Source organism: Falco peregrinus, chromosome 2 (assembly GCF_023634155.1).
Source record: "Falco peregrinus isolate bFalPer1 chromosome 2, bFalPer1.pri, whole genome shotgun sequence".
Taxonomy (NCBI): domain Eukaryota; kingdom Metazoa; phylum Chordata; class Aves; order Falconiformes; family Falconidae; genus Falco; species Falco peregrinus.
This window is the reverse complement of record NC_073722.1, coordinates 59,936,183-59,949,434: the sequence shown is the minus strand read 5'-3', so window position 1 is coordinate 59,949,434 and position 13,252 is coordinate 59,936,183. Positions and strand designations below refer to the sequence as shown.

Below are 13,252 nucleotides of genomic sequence, written 5' to 3'. Positions count from 1 at the left end.
AGTAGTGGATTTGCTATACAGTAGTGAATATCCATTGCAGTTTGTCTTGGTATCGAAAAGGATCTTTGCAAGAAAGAAATGAGCAGTCTACACAGTCCATGGAGAGGCATAGCAAAAAGCTCAGCTCATTGCTAGAGGGAAAATCAAGTGCACTTATATAGCTAATGATCAGTCTCCAGATAGTAAATATAGAGGAGCTATGCAGGATACCTGGATTTACAGCAAAGCACCAGACTTGCGGCGGTGTAGTGGGCAAAATTGGGAGGCAAGTAGATCTTTGAGCTTTGGGACTTTCAAATAATGTTTGACCATAACTTTTTCTGATCATCCTTAGTTGTAGGAAGAGACACTGGTCTCCCTAGTCAAGCTTTTGTTCTGGAACATGCATGTGATATAAATACCATCACTGTTATAGTGATTGGGGGTGGGGGGTGGGGTATGTTGATTAGGCCCTGCAGTAAAAAGGTCATTCAGTTTTACAAATGTTTTTCTCTATATAGTGACAACTACATCAATTATGACATAAAAGTCACATGCAAACATAAGTAGCATGCTGAGAATCAGTTCCAGTATTTTTGTTGCAGAGAACATTCTGCCTCTGAAAGAAACAGCACTATTTTTTTTTTTAAGTTCACTGTTTCTAAACAAATTCAGTCTTATTAGAGAAGAATTTAAATTCTCAGCTTCCCTCCTGTATTTGTCACGAAACATCTGCACAAGAAACACATGACATTGTTATAACTTCTGGAAGTTGGCAACAGCCTTCATCATCCATTGCTACATCTGCCACAACAGTAAGCAGAAGAAAAACTTTAAATAATTTTCTCAGGTCACTTGCATGACTTTAAAACTCTTCAGTTAGTGCATCTTTTCCTGATTAAATGAACCAGAAGTAACACAAAATATTTAGAAGAGATTCCCAAATAGCTTTTTATGAAAGGATGATCTATGCAGGGACAGAAAATTAACAGTTTAAGAAAATTTTGCATGTTATGAAACTTCTGTGAAATTTGCTCTTCTACATCTAACTTCACTTTTGCATTTCTGTAGTTTTCTGTACCACAAAAGTGTCCTGTTTGAATTAGCATCAATATTTCCCAGTCTCCTAGCCATTGTCTTACATTTTTAGTATTTTTTTCACCCTAGTGGTGAAGGAACAAAACTTATTTGTTCCTTCATTATTCTACAAGCCTTATTATCTGATCTGCAGTGCTGCACTTCAGTGCTGCTAAATAGCACAAAAAAATAAAATTGTCTTCCATTTTGCCCATCTTGACAATAGGACTGTAACTGCGTCTTGTCATGTCATACATAGAGCAACACACTCCACATCACATCGCCTTGCGTCTTTCAACCTGCATTCTTAATTTAACTCTTAAATTGATAGATTAGTATTTTAACCATCTAAGAAAGTAATTTCTATTTCTCACCTGGAAGAAGTTGGAGAGTGGTTTATGGGGTTTGATTCTCAAGTGGTGCTGTCATACTTTCCTCACTGCACAAATGAAGTAGGTCCATTCTGCAGTAGAGCAGATTAACTGGTGACTCTTTCAAAGTAGGTCTTATGCACTTGGCTTCACACTTTTTGTGCCTTGATCCTGGGTGTTCTTTCAGACATGGGGTTGCTTGGACTCCCTGAGATTCAGTGTGGTTGGTATGTACCTGTGTCATACAGCTTTCAGTACAAGAACCTGAGCTCTTCTCTCCATATTGCATCCTCCACCTCATTCTTTTCATCATCAGCTCTGAAGTTCCATATTTTCTTGCCTTTTTACAGAGGTCTCCATAGTCTAGTCATGCTTCAGGATACAGAGGAAGAAAATACTCTTGTTAAATGCACCCTATCTTGGCTTTCCTTGATTCCCTTTCTCTTCTAACAGCCTCCTCCAGACATGAGAGGGATTGGAAACTGTGTTTAGCAGAGAGGCCTAGTGAATCTCTCATGTAAACTGCTAACTTGAGCAATATTACCAAAACTCAGAATGATAACTGCAGATTCTTCTGTTTCTAGATAGATATCTAAATAATGACAAGTTTCTTAGATGCTGTAAGCTCTGGGATGATTTCAGTGAGTTACAGACTGTTACAGAACGTTCCTACATTTTGTCATCCAATATATAAAAATTCTCAGGCAACTTTTGGTAATGAGCCAACCCAATCTATTTTTCTTTTAATCAGTATCTCCATTTAAACTTGTTATATTTATTTCTGCATTTAGAAAATACCAAATATTAAACTTATTCTCAATGTACAAGTGCTTTTTACTGCACAAATCAGAGTGCATGTGTGTGTGACTTGTAAATACATAGAAGTATAAATACCCACAGGACTCAAAAGAGTAATATAAAACTAAACTAAAAGGCAGAGGCAGTTAAATATTTAATTTAAAAAAACCAAACAAACAAAAAAAAAAAACAAAAAAAAAAACCAACCACCAGATGAAAACTTGGATGTCTTCAAGCTAAGCCCCCATGGCAAGATTTACAAGGCTAAGTAACCAGCTATACCTGCTCTTCTCACATAAGGATTTGTTATAATCTTTGTATAACAGCACATTTGTTTTATAATGCCTCCTAGCTTTTACACAAACATTTTGTTTGCAAAGAAAAGTGAATATAGAAAATTTTCTGCAACCTGTTACATTAACTGGACTTGAAACCGTCAGTGGAGACTCTCTCCCCATGCACACAAATAATAGGCAAATTGATTAAGGTATTATTAGCGGGGGGGGTGGGGTGTTGTTGCATTTTTCTGTAGGCTTTTTTCATTTTTTTACATTGCAATCATATTAATGAACAGATACCTTATCTACAAGGATTGAGCTGACAGTGCAACCTGTATTAACACTCTTCATTTACTAGGGTAGCATAATAATCATGTAAGACAAGCACTTCTGTTTGTTTCCTGTGAGAAGTTAGAGTGTACAATGGTTTGTGGATTTTAATTGTCATGTCTGTCTTAGACTTGATTCAAAGTCCACTGCTATCATGGGAAGAATCCCATTAATTTCAGGAGACTGCTCAGTGCTGCTATTGCAGTATCTTCAGGTATCATGGGGTAGAATGTCACTAATAGACTTCATACAGGTAGTAGCCATCACCTGGTTTCTAAGTTCTCATTGGTAAACTGGAAGACAAATCTCCCACCTTCCTTTTTATACTGTCCTCAGCGCAATGTAAAATTGAAAGTATTGGATTAGCTTCCCACTTGTAAATTCCTTACTTCCAAGTTTGAAATGCATTAGATGACCTCTAAATTAAATGACAGAGAAAAGGGTTGGGTTTTTCTCCCATGATGACAGTTATGGATGAAAGCAAGTTGCCCGGAGAGGCTGTGCATTCTCTGTCCTTGGGGATTTCTACAACCTGAGTGAAGCAAGCCCTGAACAGCTTGGTCTGATCTCACAGCTGGCTCTACTTGAGCAGAAAGTTGGTCTAGAGACCTCTGAAGTTCTACCCAACCAATGTATTATAAGCCTTATTTTGTTTTGTTTCATTTTGTCTATGTACCTATTCTTTGTCTCTTTTAAACCGTAAGACTGACAAAAGTGAAGAAATTGAGGTGAGAAGATCACAGGTGGAGAGAATGATTTGAGCAAAATGTCCTAAATGTTACACTATATCATTTCTGTCCACTTTAAAAAGCATGTTGCAAGAAGTGTTAAAAACTATCACAGAATCACAAAACGATTGAGGCTGGAAGACACCTTTTGAGATTGGCTACTCTAAGCAGAGTCAGAACAGTTTGCCTAGGACTGCATCCAGTCAGATTTTTAATATCTCCATGATGGAAACTCCATAAAATCTCTGGGCAACCTATTCCACTGCTCAGTTGCCCTTTTTTTTGGTTTGTTTGTTTGTTTGGGTTTTTTTCTTAGGTCGTCTTGTGTCTTGGTTGTTCCCATTTGTCTCTTGTGTTGTCTCTGGGTACCGCTAAGTGCCTGGCTCTATCTTCATATTCACTCATTAAATAGATCCCTCCTGAGCCTTGCCCAACCTAAACAGTTCCAGCTTTTTCAGCCTCTCCTCACATGAAAGATGCTCCAATCCTTTAATCATCTTCACTGGACTTGATCTGGTATGTCCATGTCTCTCTTGACCTGGGGAGTCCAGGACTGGAAACAGCACTGAACCCAGATGTCTCTCACCACGGTTGAATAGAGGGGAAGGATCCACCCCTTTGTCCTGCTGGCAACATTCTTCCTAGTGCAGCCCAGATACTTTTGGTCTTTTTTTGCCATGAGGTTGCATTGCTGGCTCATAATTATCCTCAACTTTGTGTTTCCAGGAGTGTGTCATGTCTTCAAGAGGAACAAATCACAAGTAAGTTATGAAGTATGCTAACAGGCCAAATATATGAAATCTTCTGTGTCTGTCATATGTTCAGTTATATTTCCCTAAGTCTGAATTTGCTTTTAAGAATGGGGTGTCTTAAGTGTTTATGCAGGAATCCAGACACCTGTAACTCTTATTCTTAAGCACTTCCAAACTGGATGAACAGACAGTTGCAGTCCGAATAACTTGTCATAGTTCAAATATCGATTTACAAATTATCAGTTGTACCGCCCAGATAAATTAATTTCTAATATTATGGAAATTTAAGTCTTCAGTAAGACTAATTGTTTTACAGATAACAAAATTGTGATATAACATTTTTAATATTATAAAATCCAATGGATAATAATAGATAAACTCAGAGACTCAGTGATTTGTGACCATTTTACTCACATTTTCTCACATGTTGTTCCTTTCAGGTGATACAATTTGGAGTTTAGACTTTCCACAGTCTCAAATAAATTATTCTTAATTCATTTGATTTCAGTAGATATGAGCACCCCTGTGAGTGATCATTGGCATAATTTTTTCTGTCTTAATTTACTTCAAATATTTAGTCTGATAAATCAAAAAGCCTTTAAAATTAGGCTTAAATGAAATTACAGAGACCAGAACAGATATCCTAAAAGGAAAACCCTCCCTCTGATTTAACTGCAAAACTAAAACAAAACAAAACAACTCCCTTTCCACCAATCTATAAAATAGGGATATGAAATATAAGTACACAAATAGGCTCACTTATTTGTGTATTTGTAAAACACATGCCGATAGACACATATCCAAGCTAAATTTCATGTCACTAATGCTTATTTTCATTGCTGATGATTAAAAGTCACTATTTTGCCATGATTTACTCTGATTTATAGCATAACAGGAAAGCAGTAAGAAGTTCACTGAAGTATTTTCTTGTTGATTTTACACAAAATTACTAGATCTGAAGTAGTTTTGCAATAATATAAAACATGCAGCATTATTTGTCTATCACTTACATTTACTTAATCAAAGTTCTATTTAATCTCAGTGTTTTTTCAGTCTATTAGTGCTCAGATTACTGTCATAGTATTCTCCAGAAAGCAGAAGTTTTTCTCCTCATATCAAATAGAAATAGGGTTCAGTAAACATAAACACTTGCATTTTGCTTACTTTGCTAAGCTATAGCTATAAAAATGTAGTCATGAGAGGTGACTTTTAGAAGTCGTATGATATTTATAATGTACAAAATATGAAGTTAAAGGAAGAAACTGGAAATTAATTCAATATTTTTATGCTGGAAAATGCATGATTAATGATTTTATGTTTAACTATATTTTTTTGCCACCGAGCAAAGACAGATTATGTTCATGTTCTACTCCATGCCTCTATGGAATGTGATTTTGGCAAATATTCATAGTCATAATCCTGACATGATGCTAAATTAGGAATGATTACTGAGAGCTGGGTGCCATCACAAAGGCTACTGTTTTGTAACTTTGTTTTTAACTTACTACTTTGTAACTCCTAAGGTAGAGATCTGGATTTCACCCATAATCTGTAGTTTATGAAATTGTATTGATATTTACATGTGTATACATATATATTTATACACGTACATATATATGTATACATATATAATTATATTATACATTGGATAAGATATATCACTTAGAGTTGTTAATTTTATGCTTGTTTTGCTTCTGTTGGTTACCTGAATTAGTGCCTCCAATTATTTTTTGCGTTAGTATTGCAGGAGTACTGGTATAATGTTAACACAGTAATGACAGTCTGAGAAGTCTGGTTTCTATTAATATCTACTTATGGTAACATGACATTAGCTAGAAAGCAACCCTGATTGACTTAGTTTCTTCTTACCGCCGAGCTCTTGTGTTTCAAGAGTAACCACTTCATGAGTAACTATTGCCTGCTGTCCCTGCTGAGTAGCCATGTAGTAATGATTCTTCAGAATGTATTGCCCCGAGTTTTTTGAGTGATTTTCCTTCTCATTAATAATCAATTGCTAAATTTCGTTATCAAAATAACATCTCTTCTAGATAGTTTATTTGGCTGACATGAAAAATGGAAAACTATAATCAAAACTGCCTGAACTAAAATAGGGCACAGCCTACAGGCTGAATATGTGTTTAGGCAAAAACAGCTGTAGGAGGGAAGTTACTAAAGAGGAATGCTTTTGTTTGTATTACATTAGCTTTGAACATGAAAGGTGGCAAGTCTCTACAGTGGAAATAAGATTAAGTTGAGGAGGCCGTATCTGTGAATAGCATGAGTTTGAAAGATCCTGTGAAAAATAGAAAAATGGAGAAGCTTCGCCTCACTTCTAGTCCTGAAATCTTCCAATTACTGGAACTTATGAGCTTGGGTATATTTAGATTTTATGCTCTCTGTCATTTTCCAACACATTTTCCTCTTTTCCCCAGAGGGTGCAGCACTATCCCTGCAAGCACTGTGTTCCACAGAAGCAGCCATATTTTTTGTCTGGAAATATAAAAAGCATGTGTTTTGTTAAAAGAGTATGTTATTCAGAGGCTGATTTTCTGATGTAATTGTATTTATTACATTTCTTTTAAGGACATGCTAGTGAGACTCATAATTACTACACTATATAGTAGTCAAGTGCCTCTGAAGACTTCACTTGGGTTTAACAGGAATTAAAAAGTTCACGTAAACCTGTACTATTGAATACTTTATATTTGGAAAAATTAAGTCAGCTATCTAAAGTTCTGGTAAGAAAAATTAGGGAAAAAAAGCTACTTTCCCAAAAACTTGCATGAATGTGTAGGGATAGCTACATGCATGAACATGTGTCCTCACCTGTGCACGTGCAAGCTTATGCTATTTGTTCCATTTTCAGTCTATTCTAAATAATAGTCAAAAATATGATGCATAATAGTAATCTTACTGTGATTTTTTCCTGGTATCTAGGCCTTGTGTCTTATGTCAAAAAGGAAGAGAGCACTTTAGTTTTTTTCATTGTGTTTAAATGTTCTTTGCCTGCAATGCCTCCAATATAGTGAAGAACAGGACTCTAAGATGGTACTGTAGAGTGTAAAATTTATGGAAAGATAGATTTCTTAGGTATTTTTCAATGTTTTTTGACTGTACACTGCAATGTAGAAGAATGAAAATTGCACATCAGATTTATACACCTGCTAGTAAAAATCAACAGATTAATTACAAAATAGCACATTTTGCATTCATCTTTGTTTTCAGCTCAGATGAAAATTTTCACAGTATAAAATCAGTGGTTTAATAACTTTATATTTTTTCAAAAGGGTACTTTTTAGCAAGGAGAGACAAGAATGAGTAATTTAATGCCATCTGAAATACATAGCATTAATACAAGATTTTTAAGTCAGTCCAGCTGGCTGCAGATCAAGAATACCAGAAAAAACTTAGCCAACTCTTTCCATAAAAGATCTCTTTCTTTTGTGGGTAATCAAGCTCACCTTGTCAGCTGACCAAAAGACTTACCTTTAGAAACCAAAGCCTCCAAAGAAATTAGGAGCATCTTGACACAAGACAGTCAGGGAGTGAGGCTGGTGGTGCCCTGATGGCCCTATAGGGGGCTGTTTGGGGTGGGACATTCTCTTCTCTCCTTAAGCACAAGGGACCCTGCTGACACTAATCGCAGTCTGCTCTCACCCAGAAACTAGCAGATGCTTTGAAAAGGAGCACTTACAGGAAAAGTGGGAGTGAATCAATCCTCCTGAAGGTACTAAAAGCAGAAAGTTGCTTTTGTACTAACTGCTTCTGTACAAAATTTTTGCTGTAAAACTAAAATAGGCTTTACTCTTAACAGTACAAACTTCTTTCCAAAAGGTACTCTTTGCTTCAGTTCTACTCAGCTGAAAGAGGTATGTGGGGAAAGGGATTACAATAGGAAAAGCAGCTACAGGAGGAGGAGAAAAACACAAATAAATACAGGGTTTAAGAGAGAAAGGAAGTGAACGGTGTCTGCTTCAATAGTTTTGCCATACCCTGATAAGAAAAAATGGATGTACTAAATCCAGGCTTAACTTGTGTTGTACTCCTTAACTGGTTTCTTTTGTTTGAGTTGGTTAAAATCATTGCAATGAAGTGATAATACAGGTGTATAAAACTTTTGCCACCTTAAAAAAAAAAAAAGGGGGGGGGGAGTACATTTAAGAAATACTCTGATCTCTGATTAATGCTGCCACTACATGTTTGTTCTTTATCCATCAAATGTTCAAAATAAAAAATATAACATTATGCACAAAGAATGTTATTTTCAGAAATTGCCAGGTGTTCTCCATGCAGAGTGCTATAGGGACATCATGTTAATAAACAAACTCTGTTTGTAAATGCAAGCACAAAGCAGCTTGTAGTAAAAAGATAAACAGTTGAAGACATAGGAGTACCCAGGGGGGAAAAAACAGTGCTATTCTTTTCAATAAGCTCCAAAGTTACGAAAGTGTCTAAAAGAGTGGGTGAATTTCATTTGCAACCATGTTATCAGAAGTGTTTTCATTTTATTAGCATTGTTTATTGATGATAACAAGAGGGCTTGTGAACTGCTTGTAAAAACATTTGGATTTCTCGTAATATGACCTTTACTTTGGGGTTTTAATACTTAATTTAAGAGTAATTCAAGCATCCTTCATTCTAGGAACAGTTACAGTGCTTTCTGTGCTAAATATGACTGTATTCATATTTAACTAGCTCCTTTATCACACCAATGAGGATGCAAACTAAAAGAAATATTGTTTTCTCCAGTATATGACCTAAGTATTTCCTCTTTGTGTGGAGACATGTTAAAAATAAAATTTCCATACAAATAACATCTCAAGTTGACCTAGTGTATATGTTTATGATACCTTCCTGAATTGCCCAATGCAAATGCCTTAAGGCAGAAATTAAGGTTGTAAGGGTGTCTTTGACCAGGCACCTTCTAATGCCTGTTTTTGCTTCATAATCATACAGGTAAGATTTCTGTATAATTCTATGAATGTTATCTATATTTTTGCATTCTAATTTGGAAGGTAACCAGCTATCAGTGGGGAAAATTGTGAAAGATTGGATGCAAAGGAAATACTGTGTTTTCAAAAGAAAACAAATTAATTGCTAATATCTTGCTGGCTTTAGTTCATATCACAATTCAGTAATAAAATCTCAGAATATACACACAAGGGAGATACAAAAAAGACAAATAGGCTATAAAGCTCCTGGAATTTTATTAGATAATATCAAGGGTAAAATTGTCTAAAAATAAATTAATCTTGAAATAATTTTTATTTAATGTGTTTTACTGAATTTTCAACTCAAGATTAGCCTTTTTTATTTGTATATATTAAACTTTTGGTATAGTGTTTAGGCTTTCATGTATACAATTTAATAGTGCCCTGGCCAAAGAGAAGGTGATTATTGTGTTATTCAGTAAATTGTAAAAATAGAAACTACAGTTAAAATGTTAAAACTTCTCATGACAAGGTTGATGTCAACAGCAGTCAGAGCCACAAACCATTGCTAAGACTTCTGAACAGGACAGCTGAACTCCATACTGATAATATTATTGTTTTCTGAAAGTGGTGTTTGCCTGCAAAGCCACCGTGCTGTGTCAAGCCTGAATATAACTTTGAGCAATATTTTGCCACCTCATCATTTCAGCAGATTCTTCTCCAGCATCCTCAGTCTGCTACATACAGAGCAAGTTTATGCTTTTTTGGCAGGATAAGTCAAACAATTTGCTTGGGTAAAACTCCAGATATTATTATTTTTTTTTTAAAGTAAAATGCCTGTTATCTCTCTAGTCTGAAATAAACCCCACAAAAAAAAAAAAAATCCTAAAAAAAATCAGCCAGTCACTACCACTCATTGTGGTGTGGGAGTTAACTTTTGGGGTTTAAGTGTAAATTTTAGGTTGATTAGCCTTTCCAGTGGTATATTTCCAAGCAAAACCAATAGAAATAAATAGACAGTTAGGGGACTGTCTAAGAGGCTAGTTTTGGTAGCAGCACTGGCTCCACTCTGGATGGGTAAACTGGCTATAATCTCACCCACCATGGAAAATGTATCCCTATGCCAAAAGGAGGTAATGTCTCCTTTATTAGCACACCCCTATTTGCTCCGCTGGGCTTTCTGCACCCATGCCGATTAGATGAAACAACTGATATTTTCAAACTTCAGACATCAATTTAACATCAGTTAAAATGAAGATACATGGAGTTTCAGTGAATCATTCGGGACATTGTGTTTTCAGTTTGAAAGAAAGTGAAATTTAACTAATTTCACTGATTGCTATGTTGTTTTGAGGTAATAGTCTCTCAGGGTCATTCAAAACTCAGTTCAGGTTCATCAGGAGGTCCTGAAAATTCTTCAGCTTTTTCAGTAAACCAATCCAGAACATCATGTTGTAATAAAATTTAAATACAGCTTTCCTGGGTTGGGTCTTTGCTATGAATGTTGCTCATAACTCTGCTACAGACTGACAGATTTGTATTCCTGCTTTTCTAAGATTTAGTTAACTAGCCTTCATCACCTCTGTCTTCACATAAAGACCATGTAGGCCATGTTTTATATGACTATATTATCTGTACAATTCCTTTAATTCTAGCAGGAATCATTTAATTCGTGTTTTGCAACACCTTTGAAGCAGTCAATCACTAATGAAATCCTAACTGCAGAAATTGCTGTTTAGCCTGAAAAACAGTTTAATGACTATCAAAAAAGGCTGATTTTGGCATTTATATTACCCACTTTTTGGACACAATGAAGTAATTATAACATCTGCATTTCTATTTCTTGAGAAGGATTTACAAAAATATTATTTCTCAGTTAATGGAACTTCCTATTTTCTAACTTTCTATTGTGAAAACCTGTACAGGAACCAGGGAAGGTTTTTCATATTCCTGAATTTTGAGGCAGACTAGTTGGTTAACTTCTGTGTTAACTCTCTATATAATGGGGAAAGAGAGGGAGGAACTCCTTGAGAGCATTATTTAGTCCATCCAACTGAAGATCTTGCTTTGAGTTGCTCTTTGGAGGATCATCTCTGTCTCAGTTTGTTACAAATGCAGTACAGGGAAATAAGCTGAATAAACTAGGTGTTTGACTGTGGTGTGAATAGCCCTCAATCTTTCCTCTTTCCAGTCAGAGGATCTACAATGCTGTGTCTACTACAATGTTAACGTATTTCATGTATATCAAGAATTTCCAACCAGAACAGAAATCTCTGCCAAGCACTGACAAAACATAGTTATGCTGATAAGTTCCACAAGGGAAAGTAGTTGTAGTTATCCTCAGCTGGCAAATGGCTTCTTTGAAATTCCTTCTCTCCCATTTCAATCATACATTAACCTTCATCATTTGTATTTTCATACATTAACCTTCATCATTTGTATTTTTCAATAAAATTAATTAATTTGGTGTGAATATGTGAAGGAGTGTTTAGAATCAGTAGCTCTTTAAAGAGTATGTGTATCAAGGAAATTGTAATGATGCATTTGCACCAAACAATTGTGCTTTTCTAAAAATTTAATCGCTATAGTTGATGTATATTGAATATTAATACGGAGTTTTCCCAGCAGTAAGTCAAAGCTCAGTGAATTAATTACATAAAGGGTATTTAAAAAAAAAAAAAAAAAAGAATTTTTCTGATTATTATTCAATGTACTTTTATGCCAAATTAATAAACAAAGCTTTCTTAATTTAAGCTTATTCTTTCCAAGTAATGTCATTTCAGATTTAACAATTATATGTTCTGTTCCTTAGGAAGTAACGGAAGATCGGGATCAATCACGACTGGATTCAATGGTGCTGTTAATTATGAAACTGGACCAGCTTGACCAGGATATTGAAAATGCTCTCAGTGCAGGCTCCTCCCCATCCAGCACCCCGACATACAAACGGAGGCATATACCTGTAAGCTAGTTTGCTAATCTTTCTTATTTTTCTAAGAAAAATCTGGGTTTATTTCAATTTTTATTTTTCTTTTCATTCATTCCTCACATTTATTGGCTCCTTGGTTTCAGAACTAAAGCTCTTTTTGTAAAGATTTTTGTCTTGTATTTTTGTTTGAAGGCAGTAATATTAGCATCCAGTATTTCCTTTTGGCATCATTTCATAAATGAGAGTTTCAGAGCTCCCAGGTGAAAGAATGGGAGATCAACAAGATTCAATAAATGTCTGGCACTCTAATTATTGCTTACTATACATGAAGATTCAGCACAGAGTCAGGATCACACCAGTCTCAGAGCATATGTGTATGTGTCATTTGATATTAAATAGCTAGAACTGAAAGTAAGTCTGAGCTACACATCTTGCTTTTCTGCTAGTGGGAGGGTCCATGAAATTTTTGGCATAGACACACTTATGAAATCCTCTGTCATTCAAAATAAGTTTCTGGGCAAAACTGTGCACTTTAATTGCTTAAATTTATTTAATTCTTTTCTTAATTTAAATGTGACGATTCCTTGCTGAGAGTAGTCTGAATGGAGACTGGACAGCTCACAAACATGATTGATGTGTTCTTTTTTTCTGAAAAATGTTTACACATGTAACTATGAAGAACAAGAACATGAAATGGCTGACCCGAGGTGTTCTCATGCAGGCTTCCTGTTAATTTCACCCACGTGTGCTGCAGCTGGTTTTCAATTTAAGAAACCTGAGAAATACAGCTCTAAGATCACTAGGCTAACATTCAGATATTCAGATCTTTTTTTTTTTTTTTTTTTTTTTTTTTTGTTAGTGGCATTTTCTTTTAAGTAATGAAGGGTTATTCCTATTGAAGCCAGATTTCATTATTGCTATATAGACAAGTGAGTGGTCTGTAGGTGAGAAAAGCTGTATTTAAGTTTCAGTTTGGTCAGCTGAAGATTATATAAATATATAATTTTTAAAGGACATAACATAATTACACTTTTAATAGTTAAACATTTTTCTCCTGGGCATCGATGTTCTCACAGTAT

The 13,252-nt window shown here is 35.3% G+C and overlaps 1 protein-coding gene across 1 annotated transcript in view; it reads left to right on the top strand.

The window, feature by feature from the left end:
• Positions 1-13,252, top strand: part of DLC1 (DLC1 Rho GTPase activating protein) — a 230,734-nt gene that overhangs the window by 46,330 nt on the left and 171,152 nt on the right. Inside the window, exon 3 of the mRNA XM_005232092.4 lies at positions 12,057-12,206. Within this exon, the coding sequence (XP_005232149.1) occupies positions 12,057-12,206 (150 nt within the window). The remainder of the gene's footprint in view (positions 1-12,056; positions 12,207-13,252) is intronic.